The following is a 22,797-nucleotide window of genomic DNA, read 5'->3' as shown; positions in this document are numbered from 1 at the left end:
TTCTTGCACTTCAAGCCTACCAGAATGACCCAAAATTGAGTCTTCGACGCGCTGCAAAGATCTGTAAAGTTCGCTATAGTAACCTCCTTAACCGATATAATGGCATTCCTGCTCGACGCGATATAATGCCTAATTCACGCAAACTATCTGATTTAGAGGAAGAGACTCTTATTCAGTTTATTCTCGACCTGGATTCGCGAGGATTTCCCCCCCGGCTATGTAGTGTGAAAGAAATGGCTGATCAATTACTTGCCGACCGCGACGCGCCACCAGTCGGCACGCGTTGGGCTTCAAACTTCGTCAAGCGACACCCAGACCTTAAGACGCGTTCTTTTCGGAAATACGACTACCAGAGAGCCAAGTGCGAAGATCCAACTATTATCCGTAACTGGTTTACGCTTGCGACGAATACAATCGCGAAATATGGCATCCGGTCAAATGATATCTATAACGTTGACGAGACTGGCTTTCTTATGGGCATGATTGCAAGCGGAATGGTCGTCACAGGTACAGATAGGCGTGGAAAACCAAAATCAGTGCAGCCTGGAAACCGGGAATGGATTACGGTCATTCAGGCGATTAATGCGGATGGCTGGGCGGTCCAGCCGTTTATCATCGGTGCGGGCCAATATCACCTCGCCAACTGGTACCAAGAAAGCAACCTCCCGGGCGATTGGGCTATTACAACAACCCAAAATGGCTGGACAGATAACGAGACAGGTTTAGAGTGGCTAAAACACTTTGACCGGTGTACGACCAATCGATCAACTGGTTCCTATCGTCTCTTAATCCTTGATGGGCATGAAAGCCACCACTCGATCGACTTCGAGAGATATTGTGAGGAAAATAAGATCATTAGGCTTTGTATGCCGCCTCATTCGTCTCATTTACCTCAGCCCCTTGACGTCGGGTGCTTTAGCGTGCTTAAGAATGCTTACGGTCGAGAAATAGAGATTTGATCAGATGCTCTATAACCCACGTTCCGAAGACTGAGTTCTTTCCGGCCTTTTATGCCGCATTTCAAGCCACTATGACAGAAAGAAATATCAAGCCGGCCTTTAGAGGAGCTGGGCTTGTTCCTCTTAATGCGGAAAATGTGGTCTCAAAGCTTAATATGCAGCAACGGACTCCAACGCCAGTTGAGGAGATGGCTAGCCCGTCAACACCTTGGGTCTCAAAGACCCCAAAGACCGTGCTTGAGGCTGGGTCTCAGTCTGAATATATTGACAGACGAATTAGAAGGCATCAGAACAGCTCCCCAGAGTCAATCCTAGGCGCTCTGAAGTCTCTTTCAAAGGGAACAAAGGCAGTTATGCATGAGGTTACATTATTACGGGGTCAGGTCCAAGACCTTCAACAGGCAAATGAGATATTAAGCCGGCGCCGGAGGGCAAGAAGGACCCGACTGCAGAAAAGAGGGGTAATGATAGTAGAGGAAGGAAGGCAAGTAATTGATCAGATGGATGTTGATGCGCAGGTAGCGGCCGAATCATCCCGAAGTGGTGGTCAAGGAAGGTCGGCGCGACCAAGGGTTCGGCATTGTGGTATATGCGGTAAGCCTGGTCGTAATGCAAAAACCTGTTAGGTAATAATTGAGACTTCTAGGGAAGAGTATAGTGAGTAGTTTTAATTAATTAATTAATTTGTTGTGTTTTTATTCCGATTTCTAGTTTAGAGGTTGAGAAAAGTGACCATTTCGCTTATCATGTACGTTAACCTTCTTTGTGGCTTTTAGATGAAACGTCTTGCAGGTTTCTTTGCAGATGATATGATACGTTGGAGAAGTCCAAGTACAATTCATCCTGGCTGGGAAATGCCGGGTGGTTATCGGTTCTTTCTTTCTTTCATTTTGTTCGCCTGATCGGCCTCATGATGGTCAAATTTTCTACTGGGGTAAAAAGTGTTCTCGGATTAACGTGGGTACTGACAGATCGTTTTGTGCCCCAACGTCGCGACGCGTAATTGCAATGCAGTCAGAGACATTCCTGCACCACATGCCATCAATTATTATCCAAATTGACTGAACTTTTGACTATGAAGCCTTCAAAATTGATCGAGACCGCTAACTGAAAAGGTTGCGAGAGGTAAAAGAACCCGCGCTCTTTGACTGATGCCAATGCTCAATGGCAGCAGGATAGTGGTTGGAAGCATGTGATGAATGACATGCCACATATATCTGGTTCACAGCCTAGCTACCTGTTCCACTGGGCAAGTTGGCAAACGGTAGTGCATATCATCTTGTGCTGCTAGCACCGAGGGGAGACTTTATGTACACAGCCGCAAAGTAGAAGGTCGAATGACTGCAGAGCCTAGAACTTTGTGTACGTTAGTAGCGAACCATTGTCTTACAAGGACGGCTAGGCAAATGTAGAGAAGGAGGCCTACAGCAGCGAGCTCGTTATACCGTCCAGCATATAATATCGTGGCCGTTATGATAGTAACTTTCCCGGCCACTGGGATGGTACTTTGAACCACGGAACTAGCACTCCGAAAGTATCGACATCCACTAGGCAGGTCACGAATAATCCTAGGGCTGAGCTAGACAAGGCGGCCCAAGATAACAGCCCAACACCCGCTTCACAGCCAAAAAGAACTTTTCGAACGTGAAGTAAAAAAGAAAGAGACTCACAATACATCTGACACTTCTGAAGGTGGCAGTAGTAGCACTGGTACCAGTGCTCCGTCGCTATCTGACGTAGCTAGCCCCAGCCCTGCTTCACAGACCAGCCACGCGAGTATTACAATCACGTGCCAAAAGTCTGGAATCACCCCGCTCGACCCTCGCTTTCTCACCAAGGTAGCTCAACCATCTCATCAACTTTAACACGCAGTATCTCGATGAAAGATGGCTTCTAAAGAGCGCTCTTTTGGCTCAGAAATAAGCGGAAATCGCCAATTCAATCATGAATTTACTCCGGTCCAAAGAGCTGCAATAATGGCGGAGTTACGGGCCGGCAAATCTCAACGTATAGTTGCGGCTAACTTCAACACCACGCAAGGTACAATATCAAAGACCAAAAAACGCTGGGAAGAAGAGGAAATACTGCAATCTAGGGCACGAAAAGGGCGTCCTAAGAAACTTACGGCGCTGCAGATTGTAAGAATCAATTCATTTATTAATCGGCATCGTAAGATCACTTGGAATGACGTTCTTCTTGAGCTTGGTTTAGATGTCTCAATCCGTACCTTAAAACGACGTCTACAGAGCCATTGGCGCCGTAAATGGCGGTCAAAAAGACGGATTAAACTGTCAGAAGAAGATGCAAAAGCCAGGCTTAAATACTGTGAATTTTGGCTCCGTCATCTTGACGATTACATACAGGTAAGTCAGTTGAAAGTGAAGCTATCACCACTGACTTTGCCGTACAGATTTGCTTCAGTGACGAAGTTACTGTACAGAATGCACCGAACAATCCCGACGGCTGGGTCTTTCGCCGACCTGATGAGAGATATAGGAAGGACCTAGTTAACATTCAGTCACACGGAAAGGCTTGTCAGTCGGTCATGTTCTGGGGAGCCATTGCTGGAACTAATAGGTCATATATTATCCCTATGATAAGGGATCCGGCGGCCAAAAAAGGAGGTTATTCCAGCTGGTCATATAGGAAAGCTCTTACAGAAGGTCTCCTCCCTTTCCTCGATAAATTTGAGCTATTTCAGCAAGACAACGCCCGTGTGCACATCGCCAAAGCTACAATAGATTGGTTGCTTTTACACGGCATTATTCCAATTAATTGGCCGGCACATTCCCCTGATTTAAACCCAATTGAACATATCTGCAAGGCTTTAAAAGCTAAATTACGAAGGATTCATCCAGAATATATCAAATTAGGCAAAAGCGAGGCTCACAGGAAATTGCTGATTAAATGGATCCAAGAAGCGTGGGAGGCCTTGCCGGACTACCTGATTTTGAAGCTCACGAAGTCTGCCGAAAACAGGCCTCGCGCTTGCATGCGCGCGCGTGGTTGGTATACAAAATATTGATCTCCTGATTCAGGGCTTTAAAATAATATATAAATGAAGCTATCACGATAATTCCCTCTATTTCAATTGCAATGTGAAGTCAGGCGGTGAGATCGGGGGTGCTGTTGGGGTGCGGGGCGATTCCAGACTTTTGGCCTGACATTTTTACAATGCAGTACCCACCTGCCGTACGTACCCACCTACCGTACAGCAAAAAAAATATTTCCCCATACAAAATGCTCAATTTCACTTATAGAGTACGTTGTCAAAATGAAAGATATTTTCATGAGAAAATGTCTGTTATATTAAGAATTGCATGGAATTGAATATTTCCACTTTATTTCCACAGTGACGCTTGCGGTGTGGTCGCACGGAACTAATATAAAATGTCTCAAAATGCCTCCCTTATCAACCAGCCTCCTCGAAGCTTCGTCCAGAATTTTCTATTTCTCATCTTTCCTTCATCGCCTCAATCATGCCTCAATTATCTTATACGGAGGAGGAGGATGTTATCCAGGCTATGCTGGATGTCACAGATAATGGCCTCTCCCAGAACCAGGCTGCCCAGAAGAATGGCGTGCCTCAAACCACTCTTTCTGACAGGTTAAGAGGCCTACCGTCAAGATCCGAGATCACCCAACCTTCTCAACTTTTATCCAAGTCGCAGGAGTCCAGATTAGTCACCTGGATACTTCGACAAGAGGCTTTGGGCTATGCTCCTTCCCACAGTTAAGTTCGCGCCACCGTCGCTGCCCTCTTGAGACAGCAGGGCCGGGAAAGGCATATCGGTGTACACTGGATAGCTAGGTTCATCAAACGCCATCCCGATATCGAGACGAAGGTGAGAAAACGCCAGGAAGCTACGAGGTTCAATTCTTTTACCCCAATGGCCGTCAATGGGTACTTTGGTATCAGGGAGAGCGAATATGGCTGGATCAAGCGGGAGAACACGGTTAATGTTGACGAGGGCGGTATCATGGCTGTTTTTGGTAAGTATTGACCACTTTTGCTACAAACCTCACTAATCCACTAAAAACCTAGGCTTGGATTCCTTGGTTATTGGCAGTAGCGATCCCAGGAGGAAGGCCTTCCTCAAGGGCTCGCAGTCCCGCACTTGGACTACCTTTATCGAAGCCGTCACCGCAGATGGCCGTCTTCTGAAGCCTGGGATTATCTTTAAAGGCAAAGAGCTTCAGCAGCAGTGGTTTATAGACGAGTTCAGAAAAATCGCCGACTGGTATTATATCACGTCCGACAACGGCTGGACGGACAACCATATTGCAGTCGAGTGGCTCAAGGAGGTCTATCTGCCTCAAACGCAACCAGCAGATGAGTCTGATGCAAGGCTCATCATATTAGATGGTCATGGGAGCCATGGATCTGTGGGTGTCTACCTGTTCTAGATCGGAAATATCGCTGACGGCGCTGACCCTAAATCCAGGATGAGTGGATGGCTACGTGTTTTTTGAACAACGTATATTGCTGTTACTTGCCTGCACACTGCTCTCATGGCCTGCAGCCACTGGACAATGGTGTCTTCAATGCCTCCAAGGCTGCCTATCGAAAAGAGCTGCAGAAACTCACCAGCCTGACCGATTCTGCGCCGGTGGACAAGGTCAACTTCATCAAGGCCTATGCCAGAGCCAGAGCAGTAGGTATGACGAAGAAAAACATCCTCTCAGGCTGGAGAGTGACGGGAAACTGGCCGATTTCACGTCGGAAAGCGCTCATGCATCCTGAGATTCAGCCAGACAAGAAGGAAACGACGCCCGGGTCAGACGGCCACAAAGACGGGCAAGTCGACTCTGATCATACGCCGACGACCAGCCGCCACATCAGAGAACTGGGGAAGAACAAGAGCCCATCAACAAGAAGGCGCTATTCTGTGATATAGAGAGGATTTGAAGCGCAAGAGTCAAAGATCGCGTCCCTAAGCTCAAGAGTAGCCAGTGTAGAGGAGGAAGTCGGGCGGTTGAGCAGAGGCAAGAAAGAAGAGAAAGGCGATACCGAATCCCAACAGGAAGTTCATGACACTAGCTGAGGCTCTAGTGGCTGGTGATGTTATTTCAGAGCCACATCAAGCAGCTGAAGAGACAGAGGCTGTTGAGGAAGTGATCGAGGTGGGAGGAGTGGAAGAGAATGAGGGCTCAAATTCGGAGGCGGAAGAGTTACCTGTCGCACGCACGCGTGCAGGGCGCGCAGTTAAGAGGCCAAAAGAATAGTAAAATACATTCAATTCTGAACTGGACAACTGCAATTAACTTGTTATTCCTATTTTTGGTGACTCTTTGTGAGGGGTTTGAAAAATAGCAGTTTGTATGGGGAAACTTTTTTTTTGCTTGTCGGTAGGTGGGTACTGCATGGTAAGTCTTTTCTTCCGTCTCTCGACGAATCCTCCAGGCGCAGCCACCTTGCGGTCCCTTAAGGAACCTTTCGGAACTTACTTCGTAGTTCCTCCAGGCACAAGCACAGAAGCCAATTTTTTATTTTTTTTTCAAAAAAAAAAAAAAAAAAAAAAAAAGAAATTATGTTTAATGGCTGACGACACAGTCACGACAAGCATAAGATTTCTTCGGTTTTGACCTAGACGCGGAGTTCTGAGAATTATTTGTAAATCCGGATTTAAGGTATAAACGTGAATGTTGCATTCCCTGGTTTGTTGCACTTATGGGTGGGAGGCGTTAACGTTAATTTATTTTTATTTTTACATAACCGTATTAGTTAGGGAAGCAACGTAATAGAAGAAAATAACTACCATACTAGGATAAAAACTTTGTTATTAATTTCATGGGCTATTAAACCTAGTGTGTACATCAAGAGGTAATAAACTCTTCAATAACCTGATTAAATAGCTTGGGGTTCTCCCAGAATATAAAGTGGCTGCCCTTCTCCTTAGCTGTAAAAGTTCGGCTCTTCGCACCAGGGATCTGAGACGCAGCCCAGGCGATACCCGAAGCATTATTAACACTAATATCACCAGAGATGACCAGTGACGGGATATCAATGCGCGGCAGGACATCACGCCAGTCGGCAAAAGCGTGGTTGATGAGCAATGTGGCGGCATGTTTATCGCTCATTTTTTTATTCTCTGAAAGCACCCACTTGTAGTCTGCTTCAGAAATCTGAGGAGAGAACATTGACTTGACGAAAGGAGGGGTCTCTAGGGTCATATTATGAGCAAAGGTGTAGGTCTGCTCTGGTGTGAAGAGGGCAGCGGACCATGTATCAGCTTGCTGCTTTGTCCATGTGGGATCACGAACGAGAACTGATGACTGGTCAACGATGGCGAAATGGTCGACTCGTTGACGCTCCTCAGGATACTGGTCCCAAAAAGCCCATGTAACAGATGAACCCATAGAATGGGCAATGATGCTCACGTTCCGGAGGTTGAGAGTAGTCAAGACGTCGTTAAGATCGGCACCAAAGCGACTCAGTCGATAACCAAAGTCAGGCTTCTCTGACTCGCCATGGCCACGCATATCATACGCAGTCACGCGGTAGCCAGAATCAGAAAAGTACTTGACTTGCTTTTTCCACTCCGCAGCAGTTTGTCGCCATCCCGGAATAAACAGCAGATTCTGACCACCGTAGGGACCAGCCTGGGTATAATTGAGCTTGATCCCATCCTGGGTCTTTATTTGACCAATCTCAAGCGGCCAGCCCGTGGCCGAGGTATCGATTTTGCTTCTGATGACTGACGCTTGAAGCGCATGGAAGAAGCTGGCGAGGAGGAAAAGACCCTTCATCTTTGAGTTTCGGCTGTGAACTTGCTTCTTACCGGTCGAATAATGTGAAGTTAGTGACACGGAGATCGACAGGTGGAAATGAGGAGATGGGGAGGAACGGGACAAAAAGTCAAGGGGAGCAGGTGGGGAGTAGAAAAAGCAACGGACGAAGAGGCTTTCATATTTGTACGGGTACTTGAGCCGGATCCTTCTTGATGACCCAGACCCTTCTAGGTTACCTGGACCAGGACCCCTCAGAGACCGTCCAGGGTGTGATCTAATTATGGCATAAGTCTTTAGAGTGAGACCAAAATTCAATATTTCCTCCAAGGACATTCGAGTTCATGGCTGGGACTATGACAAGGAATATACGAAACGTAAAGATTGGATGGCACGGAATTGGAGTGTAAGAGGCAAATACTCTTGCCGCTACAGACGATCTTAGTATTGATCTACGCTCATGTCTGGGATGCCAATCCTGGTGTGAGACATTAATTTACATGGGCTGGGACGTGACGCGGGGGCGGGGGGATGAGTGGAGTTTATCTGACTTGGACATGACTTGAATCCAACTGTTATTGGCCAGTTCATGCTTGCATGGAAACGAGTTCGTCAGTGCTCTTCTTGTTGGACAGTGTCTTCTGCAGCTTCTGCAGCAGCTGAAACAGGGATTGCAGTGGGGCTGTCAGCAAGTTGGACAGACCAATAACACATCACTTTCTGATGGCTTTCAATCTCTCTTCTGTTGGTTCCAAGAGGCATGGATAGCTATACGAGATCAAATGCCAGCATTTCTTCACAGTGCTACCAGGAATCATCAAGGTCAAACAACAGGTTCTCATTTGTTGGAAATTGTTGCCATTATGTAAGCTCTACTATACTGATTCTGATATTACAGTCCACCAACAAAAACCTGCAAGCCATCACTGCTTGGAATTATCCTCGACCCCTGCAAGTCGCACTTGACTCGAGTTCGACAATGAAGCCATCTCAATTGAGCTGATTTCGATCTCCGTGTGCTTCCTAATCCCAGCATGTCCCTCCGACTGGCCCTCATTTGTCGATTTAATCTGACTCCATTGAGATCGTTGGCGCGATCGTTCAAAAAGATTCGTACCAGCTCTCGCTGTTGGCTTTGATTGAGATTTGGACTCGTGGCTTGCACCGTAGCTGCGTGTAAAGGCGTTCTGGAAGGCTTTCCATGGAATGAATCTAATGATGGGTCGGAGTGAGGGGAGACAGACGCTGATAACGCCGCAACAATTTTCGACAATGGTCCATAGAACTGAGTTGTCGACTGTCCAATTGACGGCAAAAGTTCCAAAGTCGACTTTTGTAATTAATTCTAGTCGAACGATGGACGTGATGACAACACTTGCGACAAAGTCAGTGGGTAGCAATGATCTGTAGATGAAGGGGACTCACAAGCCACCGAGTATGAAAAACAGAATCACAAAACATTTTTGGGTGAGTGTAATCTTGAGTTGTAATACTTGCGGAATCGGTAGAACAACCAGAACCAAATCGGCCACAATATTCGGAATCGAAGTGCCAAAGAAAAACCCATTCAAGTCGACGCACTTTACATCGGGTCGTTGTTTCGCAATCGGATCCCAGTTTGCGTGTACTGGGACGCATTGAAGAGCAGAGACAATAAACTGTTCTTTTATCAGCTGCAACAAATCGAAATGGCGACAAAGGAGTGAACACTGACCGCGGAAGTAAACCAGAGAAGGATGCACACTCCAATATAGTAGATAGACCTTCGGATGTAGGTTGATGACGCAAAGACTCTCCAGTAAAACATTAGAATAGAAAACTTGAGACTGAGTTGATTGCAATAATAAAACATCTCGGCGACGTATGCTCCTTTGGCGTTATGGCTCAAGAGTTCATTCGTGATGGGCTCTTTGCCGCTAAGAAGACCAAGGCTGGGGAGGCATGACAACACACAGGCGCAGAAACCTCCCGTCATGAACTGAAAAGACAAAGACGTATCAGTTCGCAACCCTCGATAGGGATAACATGCGGATAACTTACCAGACCAGTCAGCGATAGCCAGTCATCCCACCAGAAGGGATTCTTTGCCAAGACACGACTAAAAAATCGTAGAGAAACGGTTAACCCAGCCAAAGGGAAGCAGATTGAAAAGACAAGGATTGTGCGGTTCCGATAGCCTTTTGTCATGAACTCGACGTCTGATAACTCGAGTTGGCTAGCCATTTTGACATGGAAAGATCAGTAAAGCTTGTATCGCATTGATTCCAGGACTCGGAGTCCAAGAGAGTTTAACTAAGAAACGGGAATTAGCATTTTTATCTACGCTTTCACAAGAAAAGGAGGTGACATCGTCTCTCGTTGGGCTGACATGGATGGACTACTGCACTGTGCTGAAGGTAATGTGATTAAAAGCCAAGTGTCTGGCATGATGAACCTTAAAATGTGACCCGCTTGAACATTCTGTGGCGGGGTTTAATCCTATTGGTTCATTGCTTCAAGGACGCGTAGGGGGAACCCGGTTGATTTATTCTTTGCTTTTTTATAGCCACGGCGACCCTGTCCAGTTCACCCGTCCTCTTGGAGGGTTAGAACCTTAACAGAATTGATCGAGGTATGAATAATGCCAGCGGATTACATTCTGACAAACTCATGCTCTGCGGAGAAGAACTTTTAGGTCTTCTCGTAGATGCTACGATACGCCGCACCATCTACTTCTCTATTAAACTTCACCCTTTTGAATGGGCCAAAAACGTCATTTCATACTATGATCAGATACTTACTAGCCACCCAGTATCCCTGTATGCCACAGCCTTCAAATGAAGCTAGAATTCTTCTTGCACTTCAGGCCCTTTAGAATAACCCAAAACCAAGTCTCCGACGCGCTGCAAGTATTTATGACGTTGGATAGAGTACCCTCCGTGACCGAAAGACCGGCATTCGATCGCGATGCGATTCTGTCCCAGACTCACGGAGATTATCTGATCTAGAAGAGCATATAATAGTCCAGTTCGTCCTTGGCCTAGATTTACGAGGGTTTCCCCCGCGACGCGTTTTGTGGAAGAAATGGCCCAGATGGGTATCGAAGACGCCAAATAGTCTGATTGAGGCGACTTTACAATTAGACTTTATTAAGAATCGAATCTCCAGACACAAAGGAAGCTCTCTAACTTCTATATTGGATGCTATAGATCAGTTTGCTAAAGGAGCACGGGGAATTATGCATCAGATCGCCCTATTCAAGTCGGAAGTGCAGATCCTTCGAGAGGAGAATGAGACATTTAGCCGGCGTCGGCATGTCAAGAAGAAACGTTTGAGGCAAGGAGGAAGCCTAATGCTCCGTCAGGGTCAAGATCTGCAGGGCCAAAATGATGTTGATGTGCAACTACACGAAGAAAGTCGCGGTAATGGGTGTCTTAAGCGGAAGGCAGGGTCAGAACAACGACGATGTGGTGTCTGCGGCAGGACAGTACATAACGCACGAAGTTGCCAGATAGAAGTAGCAGTATCTTAAGAATTACATCATAATAAATTTGAGTCGATTGATGATGATTTGGTTCATTTTGCTGGGTAGGGAATCGTGAGGGTGCGGCTCGGCGCGACATTCGCTTATCATGCACGTTATCAATAAGGTTTGATAATCGCCACTTTGACTCAGCAACACACGTAATTTGTATGAGGAAGTGATCACCACAGTAGTGCCCCTTGGCTTGCATTAGTCGCGCGCTAGTCGTGCTGAATTTCACGAGTATCTACGGTATTTCGGCCTGGAGTTGTTGGCAAACTGGGTACTAAGAATCTCATTACGCAACTGCCAGAATCTTCGACATCTGTCATGTGATGTCTCGCAACCACCACCAGGAAACTCAAGACCTTTCATTGGCCAGTGCAAACGTCAGTATTACAACAAACACGTCGATATATGAGTTTTTATGCGTTATTATGTCTGGACTGGGTTATTCAGGTTCGTTCTAGAAATGCCATTGCCAGGTTTTTGAGTTTTGCGAAGACGTAGGAACCTTCGATCTGATGTCCACTCTACCAACCGACCGAGTATAAAGCAATGTATCACATCCTGATCAACTCGAATCGTTCTATTCTCCGTAACACATTCAACAAACAATAATAATGAAATGAGCAGACTTCTTTTGCACGGTTGTAAATCAACTCTCCCTAGAACACTTTCACGAAACCTGAAGCACCTCGGTCTCAAGCCTACTATCAACCAAACACGCAAAATGGCTTTCTTCCCGCGAAGCCTCTACGACTCCGATACCTCTTTCACTCCATTCTTCCGTCTTTTAGACGACTTTGATAACTACTCTCGCCAGGGAGTAAGCGGCCGTCGCACTGGTACGCCCAGCTGGCAGCCCAAATTCGACGTCCGTGAGACCGGGGAAGCATATGAGCTTCATGGCGAGCTCCCTGGCATCAACAAGGAGGATGTCCACATCGAGTTCACCGAGCCCCAGTCTATGCTCATCAGTGGCAGGACTGAGCGCACTTACACTGCCGGTACTCCTCCTGCAGGCCTCATCGAGGGCACTAGCAGGGGCGGTGCCATTACCGAGGGTGGCGACGAGAGCAAGAAGGCCAGTGCGGGGGAAGAAAAGTCCGCCTCACGTGATGCCGGCACTGAGACTACTGAGAAGGAAATGCCCGAGACCAAGAAGTCTGACAAGGCCAAGTACTGGCTCTCGGAGCGCAGTGTCGGCGAGTTTTCTCGCAGCTTCAACTTCCCGACTCAGGTCGATCAGGACTCGGTGACTGCAAACTTCAAGGACGGCATCCTCAATATTCTGGTCCCCAAGGTTAAGAAGCACGAGTCAAAACGTATCGCTATCAGTTAAGCAATCAACGACAGCTACCAAGTAATGACAGATTTGCGCTATTTGTCTTCTGGGGATCAAGAATGTTAACAAGTCAGGTTTCTATCACAGACTGGTCTTTACTGGTTGTTTAAGGAAGGAAGAGGAAATATGGACGGCCACATAGCCACATTGAGGAGTGCAATACCGTACAAACTCATGAAATTGGGTAGCTCGGTGGGTCTGCAGAGGCTGCATGGCGCTAAAGTTCCCAACTACATACGCCTTAGTTAGCACCAAATTTCAAACTTGACCTCCCATGTCTCTCCCCGCTTCCTGATTTCGACTCAATACGCGATTTCTCTACAACCGACCGGCCAGCTGACTTCAAATTCAGGGTATGCATTTATTGATATATATATATGTGCGAAGAAACGGCGTTTTTTGACCGCTTTAATGAAGCTATATAGATATAACTGACGATTTAATAACGACATATGCTGTATCGTAAGTGGTAAGAGGGGGAGGCATTTTTTGGGTTGATAATGACTCTGACGGTCAGGAATAACTATGAATAACTTCTACATCAAATACAACGTCAGGATCATCGACTTGAACCGTAATTGAGCCCCCAACTAGTTTCCCAGTAGTTAGATGCATTCTCAACCAGTCCACAATGTCGGATTTATTCCCTTGCGTTGAAATCTTCTTCCGGCCGGCCAATTCCTTCAACTGGGGGACTTTCATGAGTTTGAGGACGTAAATGAGGGTATCATCATCGAAATACTCGTTAGGACCGAAAGAGAGCTCCTCCTCATCAGACAGCCGGTCCACAAGCTCTTCTGGCTTAATAGATATATCGCCGGCAGTCTCCCAGCCTATAGAGTCAAATTATTAATCCCTTTAATGGAAATCTCATGATCCTGACTACCGTCAGGTCTTGTAGTAATACCGGCTTGAAGGAACGAGCCTGATATTACTTCCTGCTGTGTTTTTATCTGGTCCCAAGCTTTCTTGACTATCCAAGTCGTCATGATCCTTCGATCTTTGACAGACCACTCAGTCTTACCATTTCTCTCTTCTTCTAACTCATATATTCATCTCTTCGCAGTAATACTGCTTAAACAGCTTATTCATTGTAGTATCAAGTGGTTGAAGAAGGCTTGTACAGCCTGCAGGGATCAACGCCGTAGTAATAAGCTGTTTTTTAACTTCCTCCATTACACCCTCTGTAAGGTGGAATGAGGCAGCATCCATCACCAAAAGGAAGTCCGTGAACGGTGACTTTACAGTTGAGAGATCTTCCTTTATCCAGCGCTGGAACAACTCCTCGTTATTATATACATGCTGATTGTATATCACAGTAATCCCTGGAGCATAGAGATCACCCTCATCATTAAAGATCCTTCCTTTGTCGCCTGCTGAGCCTTTACATATGATTGTAGGGCCCGGCCGGCATTCGCCGTCGCCGAAGATGTATAAGATTGCTGTTGCCTGCCTCTTTTCCCACCCACTTCGGGCCGTTTTTACGGAGACCGTTTTAGAACCAAGTATATCTCAAGTGCTTTGGGAGTCAGTTGAGTAGGGCATAGGCGTCTCATCAACATTTAAAATATACCGGTATATAAAGCGACTTCTAGGCGATTGAAGGATATCCTCAATTTCCATTTTGGCCAATGCTGTCGGTTTTAATGGCGATAGTTGTTCCCCGTGTTGTACGCCACATATCTCGCGATATGCCTGTTGGAGATCACAAGTGTGAGGCGACCAAGGCGGTGGCAAGGTGTAGAAGAAGGAGGGACATTCTACAAGAGATCGTGCCTGTACATAAACAGTGGTTCCCCTGCTGCACCTTTTAGATGAATCAAGCAACAAGCATCTTCCCATTTCAACAGCTTTTGAAGCGGTCTTTTAGCGCGCTTGGCGACAACATCTCCGGCGTGTCGTATTTTCAAGGACGCCCGCGTTTTTTGGGTGTTCTCAGCATTGTGGATATGATAGCCCGTGATGGGCAGGATATGCTTTTGTATGGATGGGTATCAGGAAATGAGTTTCCCCTGAACTGACCGTTAAATCCTGATTAGGTTAGTACGCTGACCGCGAAAATCGAAAAGCCAATTTTAGCTAACCCGATGGCTTTGACTAGCGCCTCCAACACAGGGTATAGAATCTTGCTTAGGTATTCGTCAATGATCCTTGCTACCCCCGTGTAAAGCTGCAAAAGCATATCAACTCGTCCATTCTGTCTAGCAGTCTCCGTTGCTAATGTAGCTGCGTTACTATTAGTCTGGTCTGAATAGAGCGAGCTTGGCATACCAGTGATTGTGTAGCATATTCTGCTCTTGTTGCCTTCCAGATATGACTCTGTGCTTTGCGGCCTGTGGTTGTCATCTCATGATGCTATGTATGTTATCTTGATATGTTATCTTCCTTTTTTAGTCGCTTGACGTGCTAATGGACCGGACGGAAGGGTACAATCCCACTCTTTCATCTTTACAGCTGCTTTGTAGCTTAAGTATGATTTCCGGAGCTTGCTTGCCGAAACTGGTGTAGCATTGGGGGCGCATAGGTCTATTTCAAAGTTCCTAAGTACTTTCTCTAGGGAATTTATCTGCGATAGGACAATACATCGGTTTTCTCTAGCTCGAAACAACGCGCACGAAACAATTCAAAGTCCGAAAATTGAGCAGGGGTTACCCAACTCATCTAAATCTCGCCTGAAAGGGCTGCTTTGTCCGCCTCACGAGCCTTCACTCCAACCACAAGCGCTTGCAGGTTCTTAGCGCCATGGTATCGTTTCGACAGTCTTACCGCATGAAACGGAACTTGTTTCCATTGGGGATTCATCAAGTTGGCTCTGCCGCGTTTGTCGAAATAGATGTAGACCCGGTCTGAAAGCCCCGTGTAACCGACATGGAATGTCTCGCCCCTCAGCCGAACTTTTGGAACATTGAGATTGGCGGAGCGACGTCTAGGGCGGTTGGATTTGGACTCGTGGTGCAAGACAGTCGGGACCGCTACAGTACCTTTAGGTTTCTCCGTAGTCATCTTGTCCGAGTTGACAATCAACAATTGGATAGTTTTGGGTCGAATAAGCGAAGGCTTCATGTAGGAGAGGGGTCATGGCCAAAGGTTTGATATAAGTTGAAAATGGAGCAATCACTGGCCCATGAATATCTCACCCATTTGACGGAGTGAATGCCGATCTCTGGGTCTAAGTACTTCGGAAATAATATTTGCGACTTTGGATCTCGGCAGATGGGTAAAGTTATCATAATCTGATACGAACTGAGGTTGATAAGAGGTTGTAGACTGGATGACAACGGCCTGATTTTTGTGGCAGGACAATCTACCCCACCTTCGGATGACAAAAACCCCTCATACATTTGAGCCCCCACTTCCGGCAGCCCCGTAAGGCTGACGTTTCATTTTAATTTGATGCTAGTACATAGATGTCTACACTTTCTTGCAAGTAGCTATCTTCAGTCAACAGGGCTCATCATTGGGATCGCTAGCCTTGGATCATCTTTGCCGACGGGATAGCGAATAGCGTCCGAGTGCTTTGGTTTCGTTGTCTGGCGCCAAAATAACTGGCTTCGATGAAGCAACATGGCGATTTTCCGGAGGACCAGGGAGCGAAGTCCACCTAACGACGCCTGCATGGTAGCACCTGCGTAGTTCGTCCGTGGTGTTCTCCAGGCAGCGTTATATTGTACACAGAAACCGATACTCTGGACATAGGGTGCACGATTAGAGGAGCATTCTAATTGGTTAGAAGAATAGCAACCCTGACTAGGGTATCCACCGCGGGGCACCATGGTTGTTGACTGAATGTCTCGTGGTCAGGCTGAATAGCTGTTCTCCCGCCCAAAACACGAACAACTTATTGACGCAGCCCGCAAGCACTCTACCCAAAGTCAAATGGACCCAGTTATCTTTAATTTCGACCCAAAGGATATATACCCAACCTTACAAAGATGCAGCGTCGCAAGCGTCGGAACAAGCACGACTCTCCATCTAGCTCCTCTATCCCTTTGAGTGCCACAGCCCTTAGGAAGGTCACTCGCCCCACTTAGCTTAGTCATAAGGTTAGTACGTGCAGGGTACCGGAAGTTCGTAAGATATTTGCCAAGTCTGTAAGGTAGCTCTTTGTAATAATCAAAACTGCTGGGACTTTTACCATCATACAAATTAGTATGTGTGGAAGAGTACCGTTAGTTTCATTTATCTTGATTGGCTCTATAACCCTTTCGTGACCCCGCCTAAGGGCTGTGGCACTCAAAGGGATAACAATTGGCCGAACGTCTAGCTGTTTCATACATGGCTCTCCAGAACACAGAGTATGCAGGCCGAGGGTATGATGATCTTGCTATCGTCCTCATCGAGCCTAGCGATCGAGAAGACTGGCTATCCCACGACGACATCATGGCTGATAAAGATCACCCCTCGACTATGCGCTACCTCGACAATTCACTTCAGTTGGCGTTCCGCGGGAAAAGAGATTTCCGTAACACTATCGTTCTTGATACGAGGCCTTTCCGAAGCCGCAAAATCAAAAAAGGCGAAGCCGAATATAAAAGAAAAGAAAACAACGCCGCCGCATACGCTGCGCTTGAAGATTCGCTCGATATCCTACGCCCCAAAATCATTGTCGTCTGTAATTGTGATCACAGCTCGGTGGAAGATGGGTTGCCACCATATTTATGCACATCGGTTGAGAGAGCCGGCGAGACCGAGCTTGTGCACGGGCCAAATTCTGTGTAATTTGGCATAGCGAGCCTTTGTTACAGTAGTAGTAGTAGTACGCTGTGAAGTCCTAGAGCACTGTCATCTACGTGGTTGGCACGGGCCTTCGTGGAAAAAAAGCGGCGCATTTCGCGTTCTCAGTTTACAGGCCCAGATGGAAATGCGCCGCATTTCCAGAGGGGAAATTCGGGGTAAGAAAATGGAGATTCTGATTGGTGCAGAAGAGGAAACGCGCATTTCTGGTCTACATTCTTGAGTAGGACAGCGTTAAATCAACTCTACACCATGGCAATAATCAACTCTACTAGGTTTAAAGTGGGTCAATAAAATCAACTCTACTAGAGTTGATTTTGGACTGTAGTACTAGGAGGGTTTGCGCGAGTTTGCTTCAGCCCCTACTTACCTAAGACTCGGAAGCACGGGAAATCAGGAGGCAGCCTTCGGAGATAGCCGATATCAACTCACGACTGTCCAGCTATGGCTGCCATGTGCCGAAATGACGCACTAATACAGTCCGTTCCACGGTCAGCTGTAGAAACAGCTGAAAGGAACAGATCAAGTTGTTCAAGTGAATCAGACACAAGCAATTCATCTCTCAAAGTTTAGATGTTTTGCAGTATGCAAAGGTTGCTTTCAATGCTCTGACTTCTGCAATCACTCTACATTTCCATGATTCCATGAATGGCGGTTCCAATCGGCGTTAGCTCTGAGGAATTGCCGTAAGAGTTGGTCGTTGACGGCGTTTTCAGTAACAGATAAGAGGATCGAGGCGTTGCTCATTTGATTGTTGAAGTAGCCTTGAGGCTGGTGTCCGTTGTTATTTATCTACACTTTGTGGGCCAAAAGTGGACTTGTGGTAAATATCGTTATGCCTAAACCGAGGTAACCGAGAAACCGTAGCCCTACCATCGTTTTGCAGCGACGGGCCTAGATGATGAAAGCCCGCTTTGGTCAATGACGTGATAGGAATACTTACTTCTGTATATCCTTGGCAGGGATGCGATAGGCGGTTGGGCTCTCATGATTAATAGCCGCTATTTGAGCGATAATTTGGTGCTGGAAATGCACTGCTTATGCTAAGACGATTCCTGCCCGGGATAAATCTCTAGAAATGTTTCAGCCCTCCTCAATGAGGTTGAAAATAAATTAGCTCTTGCCAGACTTGCCAAGTCTGACTTGGCAGTTGGGCAAACTCCTCGACACCCTGCATGGCTAGACCGGGCTGCTTTGGTACCTTCAAAGATCCTCAAGCTTCTTGCATCCCGCTGTAGGGTCAGGGTACGTAGTACGGAAATAAGATCACGGCGCTACCGCATGCTTAGCAGACGAAACTGAGTCAACTGTCACAGTAATGGGCCTCTTACAGGGTTGGAAGGAACGACCGCTCTGCTGCGGTGTAAACCTAAAGGATGATTGCTCCTGGTTTTGCTCCTTCACCCGCCTCCTTCAGGTAGAATATTCTCTAGGCTCCTTAGAACCTCGATGACTGGCATGTCCTTTGTTCCTGCGCTCGCCTTCTCCCGCTCCTCACGTTGTCGAAGTCGTAGGGCACTAACACTAAGGACCTTATCCGCTTCTTTGCCCGCAACCAGAACCCGCTGCTCGAGCCTGTGAACGTTGTCGGCAAGTTGGTCGACCTGAAACTCGAGTGACGACTGAATAGTCCGCAACCTTGATTCTGTCTCAGACCGAACAGCGTCGAATGATGCTGTCTCGTCTGCCAGGAATCCTCTGATCTTGCCTTCGTCGGGATCTAATAGATCAAAGTCTGGTAGAACAATACGCCCAGTCTCGCCTTCGGAGAAGAGAGGCGATTGCTCAGGCGGTGGTTTTCGTATTGCTTGCCATGCCTTCTTCTCATCTTGTAATCTTTTGATGTTGATTACCAGTTTGGCCAGTTTCTCGTCCAACTCCATGTTTCTGGGGTTGGGCCTCAACACTACAGGAACTTTTGGCGCGTCATCTTCTCGACTAAACCAGTCTGAGAACTCAGATCGAACCGCAAAGTCTTTTAGCAGTTGGTCTTGAATAGCACGAGCACCAAAAATAGCATTAGAATTCGGTGTGCCATGAGGAGGCTCCCTTGCCAGAGCGCGCTCGCAACACCAGGTCAACAGTTGTTTCATACGCCGAGGCTCTGTCGAGCCTTCGGCTTCAATGTGTTTGTAAAAATCCGCCGGGTTGACCTCCCGGTGGGGTATTGCTGTTTGGCCGTTCTCGATCAAAGAGCTCGCCCTTCTTCCACGGTTACCCAAACTGCTCCGCCTGTTGCTATTGCCCCCCTTCTTCCGCATCTCCTTGTTTCTGTTAATGATGGGCGTATCACTCATAGGCAGAGCAATTGTGGCTGACTGCACAGGCGGTTTGCGTTGCGGCGATTTATTCCAGTCCGGAGGCGGTCTAGGAGGTTTTGCGCGGGATTCGCGTTTCTTAGGCGTTTCCTTGACATGGGAGGTTGGCGCTGCGTCAGGTACTGGTTCTGGTTGGGGTTTAGGCTCGGGTTCTGGTATGGATGCTGGTGCTGGTTGAGGAGCTTCTTCCCCCTGTGCTTCCCCAGATCGTCTCGTGCTCCTCCTGGTTGATGGTCTCTTAGGGACGTTGATTTCTCGCTCAACCGACGCGTTAACACTCGCTTTTTGTCTGCTGCTCTTCCTCGTCGTGGGCTGTGTCGTCGCGTTCGTTTCTTTCTCGGGCGGCTCCTCTTCCACAATCGTTCCATTAGTCGTCGGTGCCTTAGCAGCGCGTTGCTTCGCCGCAGGTCGTCCATTTGTAGGCTTCTTCACTGGTTCCGCCTTTGGCTCTGGCACTGTTTCAGGCTTCGGTTCATCTGTCTTGTCCGTCTTAATTCTCTTCGATTTTCGCACAAATACGAAGTCAGCGTCGTGCTCATAATCTGTCGCCGCCGCTGCAGCGAGACGCTTGCTCAACCGTCGCCCGTGCTCGTTGCTCATGCTAATTACTGGAAGCGGCCGCCGAGTCGTCACTAGAGTAGTCATGGGTGGCGCATTCGGGACCGTTGACGATGTGGTTTTAGATTCCCGAGGTCGTGATGCCGGGAAGTTGTCGGTGCGGTGCGGTACGGTCGGTGGTGGACGCGCTGAAACTGTCGCGCAGGGTCAAAGAGGCGCGTCACGTCGTGATTTACGTGCTCTCAATGATTAACAAAATGCTGCTCAAAACGTTCAAATGCTGTCGCAATGCAATTCGTGATGTCGGTCAGTTTGCGGCTTCGTAGATGGAGGTTTGCGGTTCGCGACGTGATTCGCGAACTGTATCTCTTCAATTGTCGAAAGGTTCCCGAAAGTACCTTAAATTGGCGGCTGGGAATTGTTGGATACGCGAGTAGGGTTGATGTCCAATTAAAATAGGGTTAATTTTCGCGCTTTAGGATCAATCTAGTCCCCAGGAGCTCGTCCTTCTTCTTCTGTCTCTGTTCTGTCCTTTTAGGTGTTGTTAGATACGCACGAATACGATGGGGTGAGTGTATCCAAGTGTGGACCAGAATGTTGTGATGTTATTGATCGTCGACTTGATTCTTTGATCAGTCTGTCAAAGAGGGGTTTCACCCCTCTGTTGGATACAAGAATAATATTGCAATAAGGGAAGTGGAGCCCATTCCCAGCCGCCAATCAAACAGGTGTTTTCCCCGCCACCCTGTATTGACATATCCGGGGATCCACAAAATACATGTTTCTTTTATCGAGGCACTATCACTAATGCGCTATTTTATTTGGGCACCTAGGTGCCCATGTATTGGCCGCCGCCGCAGAGTCAAACATGTGCGAGTGCGGGTGCGCATCAGAGACAGTGGAGCTCTCTTGGGTGGCCTGGATGAATAGCGGGGAAGAGAAGACAGCTTAGCGTAGCCACCGGCCCTATGAGATCCGTTCTCCCGGGCGTAATAAATACTGATACTGATACTGATACTGATGCGTTCACGGGCCGGATTCGATGGAATTTAGTGAAATACAAGATGGGACGCGTGCACGGACGACCTAGCAACGTGCACGGGCTAGTTTCTGAGTAATTGAACGGGTTACTAGCACGACTGCGCACAGTAGGGCAACTGGAATGTGATTGTTGGAAAGGGTAGTTGCTAGACAGCTTTTTGCAACGCGGTCGGTGGCTGGGTGGACGAAGGGTGCAGCCACTCAATGAGATTGACGATGTGAACGACATGAGGGAAGGCATTGGCATGGACTGGTGTCGAACATTTCTTTTTATTACTATGCGGCTTTTTATACAAATTCAATTGATACTATCTATCTTGCGAACCCACTGATACTAAACATATAAAGTGTTGAGTTTGATGAGAACCTGTCGTTTGTTAGCCACATGCCGATCATGAGGAATTAAAGCAAACTCACCTTCTCAATGTATCTCACACCAACCTGAATACCATCCTCATCCTCAAACTCACTTTGGTCACCAAAGTCACTATTGTCGGCACAGAAGCAAGTAATAACAATGTCAAAAGCTATCTTCTTAATGGTATGAGCCACCTCTATCGGTTAGTTGAGGCGATACAGGAGATGATAAGGGACCAGGAGCGGGGCTTCGCCCATGCCAGCGCAGTGGACGAGGTACTAACTGCCCGCGAGTATCTCGGCTCGAGCTCGGAGTACCTAGGTGAACAACGATTTCGTCGAAAGGTCTCGGACTTATCACAAAGCAATATCGGCTAGCAAAGAAAGCGATGCCGACAGGGAAGAATCCGCTCCCTGATCCTCTCGGGGATTGTGGTGAGGACTGCTCAGTTTCGGTAGAGCTTGGTATCCCCTGTTGCCATAAGATCTACTCGAAGATAGGGTCTGGCACGCCTTTTGCTAAGTGGAACGTTCATCCACGGTGGCGGCTGCGAGAGTCAACCTCTCGAGATCCCTATCGACGGATTCTCGACCCCAAGATCGCCACTGCTCTCCGTGGTAGGCCCAAGAACACTATACAAGTTGTTCCGACTTGGCTAGCTATCGATACAAGCAGCCAGTCCAGCGTCCAACCGGTCAGTAAACCAGCTAGCCAGGCGTCAAGGCGCAGGCGAGGTCGACTACCTGGGAGTCGGAACAAGTCGACGCTTCCTAGACTTGCCCTGGAAGAGAGTCAACAGGCCAGTCCCTCATCCCAGCCCCAGACATGCAGTCAGTCAGCTACCCTGGGAGGTGGAAGAACTACAGGGATACGTGCCAGCGGACGGAGGACGCAACCAAGCATCCGGAGGCGAAGGAGTCAGTGGGAGATGGTTGAGAGCGACGAGGAGGTTCTTTCTTGTATAACAGTTAGGAAATAGAGATGTAGATAGCTGCCTGCGAGGGCGTAATAGAGTTCGCCTTGTTCTGTATGGAGAACCAGACCTTATTCTGACGCCTGCGCAAGACCAAGATCTGCTGAAGGGGGCTGGCCCGACCTAATTGCTTCTACACTGAAAAGGAGATCTTGTTAGTGAAGCTAGCCTCACCGCCTTTGCGAGGATGTACCTATGAGTCGACGGAAATCTAGCGAATCAGATGCCACAAAAGTCATGCCCGTGTAAGAGCCATGCCCGTGTAGCCAAAACGTCA

The 22,797-nt window shown here is 47.6% G+C and overlaps 8 protein-coding genes across 8 annotated transcripts; 3 read left to right on the top strand and 5 right to left on the bottom strand.

Moving 5' to 3' along the window:
* Nucleotides 1-2,935: 2,935 nt before the first annotated feature.
* Nucleotides 2,936-3,700, top strand: FOBCDRAFT_139175 (uncharacterized protein; the record flags this gene model as incomplete). Its single annotated transcript, XM_059608033.1, has 4 exons — nt 2,936-3,097; nt 3,206-3,322; nt 3,370-3,493; nt 3,561-3,700. The coding sequence occupies 4 exons, from the start codon at nt 2,936-2,938 to the stop codon at nt 3,698-3,700; spliced, it is 543 nt and encodes a 180-aa protein (XP_059465295.1).
* Nucleotides 3,701-6,698: 2,998 nt separating this feature from the next.
* FOBCDRAFT_227319 (Alpha/Beta hydrolase protein) lies at nt 6,699-7,414 on the bottom strand. Its single transcript, XM_031195476.3, has one exon. It carries the CDS (start codon nt 7,317-7,319, stop codon nt 6,777-6,779), a length of 543 nt encoding a protein of 180 aa, XP_031028621.3. The 5' UTR covers nt 7,320-7,414; the 3' UTR covers nt 6,699-6,776.
* A 588-nt stretch (nt 7,415-8,002) lies between these two features.
* Nucleotides 8,003-9,911, bottom strand: FOBCDRAFT_241576 (uncharacterized protein; the record flags this gene model as incomplete). The annotated part of the gene is made up of 6 exons (XM_031195475.3): nt 8,003-8,042; nt 8,489-8,492; nt 8,806-9,062; nt 9,114-9,346; nt 9,403-9,666; nt 9,729-9,911. 6 exons carry the CDS (start codon nt 9,909-9,911, stop codon nt 8,003-8,005), a joined length of 981 nt encoding a protein of 326 aa, XP_031028620.3.
* Nucleotides 9,912-11,768: 1,857 nt separating this feature from the next.
* Nucleotides 11,769-12,812, top strand: FOBCDRAFT_227316 (HSP20-like chaperone). The gene has a single exon (XM_054705418.2). The coding sequence runs from the start codon at nt 11,819-11,821 to the stop codon at nt 12,533-12,535; it is 717 nt and encodes a 238-aa protein (XP_054561393.2). The 5' UTR covers nt 11,769-11,818; the 3' UTR covers nt 12,536-12,812.
* A 239-nt stretch (nt 12,813-13,051) lies between these two features.
* Nucleotides 13,052-13,527, bottom strand: FOBCDRAFT_276466 (uncharacterized protein; the record flags this gene model as incomplete). Its single annotated transcript, XM_054705417.1, has 2 exons — nt 13,052-13,371; nt 13,425-13,527. The coding sequence occupies 2 exons, from the start codon at nt 13,525-13,527 to the stop codon at nt 13,052-13,054; spliced, it is 423 nt and encodes a 140-aa protein (XP_054561392.1).
* Nucleotides 13,528-13,663: 136 nt separating this feature from the next.
* FOBCDRAFT_97157 (uncharacterized protein) lies at nt 13,664-14,050 on the bottom strand (the record flags this gene model as incomplete). Its single annotated transcript, XM_059612281.1, has 2 exons — nt 13,664-13,920; nt 14,008-14,050. Coding segments are annotated over 2 exons (300 nt in total), but the record flags the coding sequence as incomplete, so codon positions are not given.
* Nucleotides 14,051-16,813: 2,763 nt separating this feature from the next.
* FOBCDRAFT_164493 (uncharacterized protein) lies at nt 16,814-17,248 on the top strand (the record flags this gene model as incomplete). Its single annotated transcript, XM_059608420.1, has 1 exon — nt 16,814-17,248. A coding segment is annotated over one exon (435 nt), but the record flags the coding sequence as incomplete, so codon positions are not given.
* A 1,415-nt stretch (nt 17,249-18,663) lies between these two features.
* On the bottom strand, nt 18,664-20,235 carry FOBCDRAFT_295607 (Mis12-Mtw1 protein family-domain-containing protein; the record flags this gene model as incomplete). Its single annotated transcript, XM_054705414.2, has 1 exon — nt 18,664-20,235. The coding sequence occupies one exon, from the start codon at nt 20,233-20,235 to the stop codon at nt 18,673-18,675; it is 1,563 nt and encodes a 520-aa protein (XP_054561389.2). The 3' UTR covers nt 18,664-18,672.
* Nucleotides 20,236-22,797: the final 2,562 nt, after the last annotated feature.

This window comes from Fusarium oxysporum, chromosome VII (assembly GCF_013085055.1).
Source record: "Fusarium oxysporum Fo47 chromosome VII, complete sequence".
Taxonomy (NCBI): Eukaryota; Fungi; Ascomycota; class Sordariomycetes; order Hypocreales; family Nectriaceae; genus Fusarium; species Fusarium oxysporum.
Note: the sequence above shows the minus strand (reverse complement) of the source record. Positions and strands in the feature narration are given on the sequence as shown.

Bases quoted from the DNA above. Each gene is read 5' to 3' on its own strand.
- FOBCDRAFT_227316 (XM_054705418.2), top strand. From the start codon at position 11,819: ATGAGCAGACTTCTTTTGCACGGTTGTAAATCAACTCTCCCTAGAACA.
- FOBCDRAFT_227319 (XM_031195476.3), bottom strand. From the start codon at position 7,319: ATGGGTTCATCTGTTACATGGGCTTTTTGGGACCAGTATCCTGAGGAG.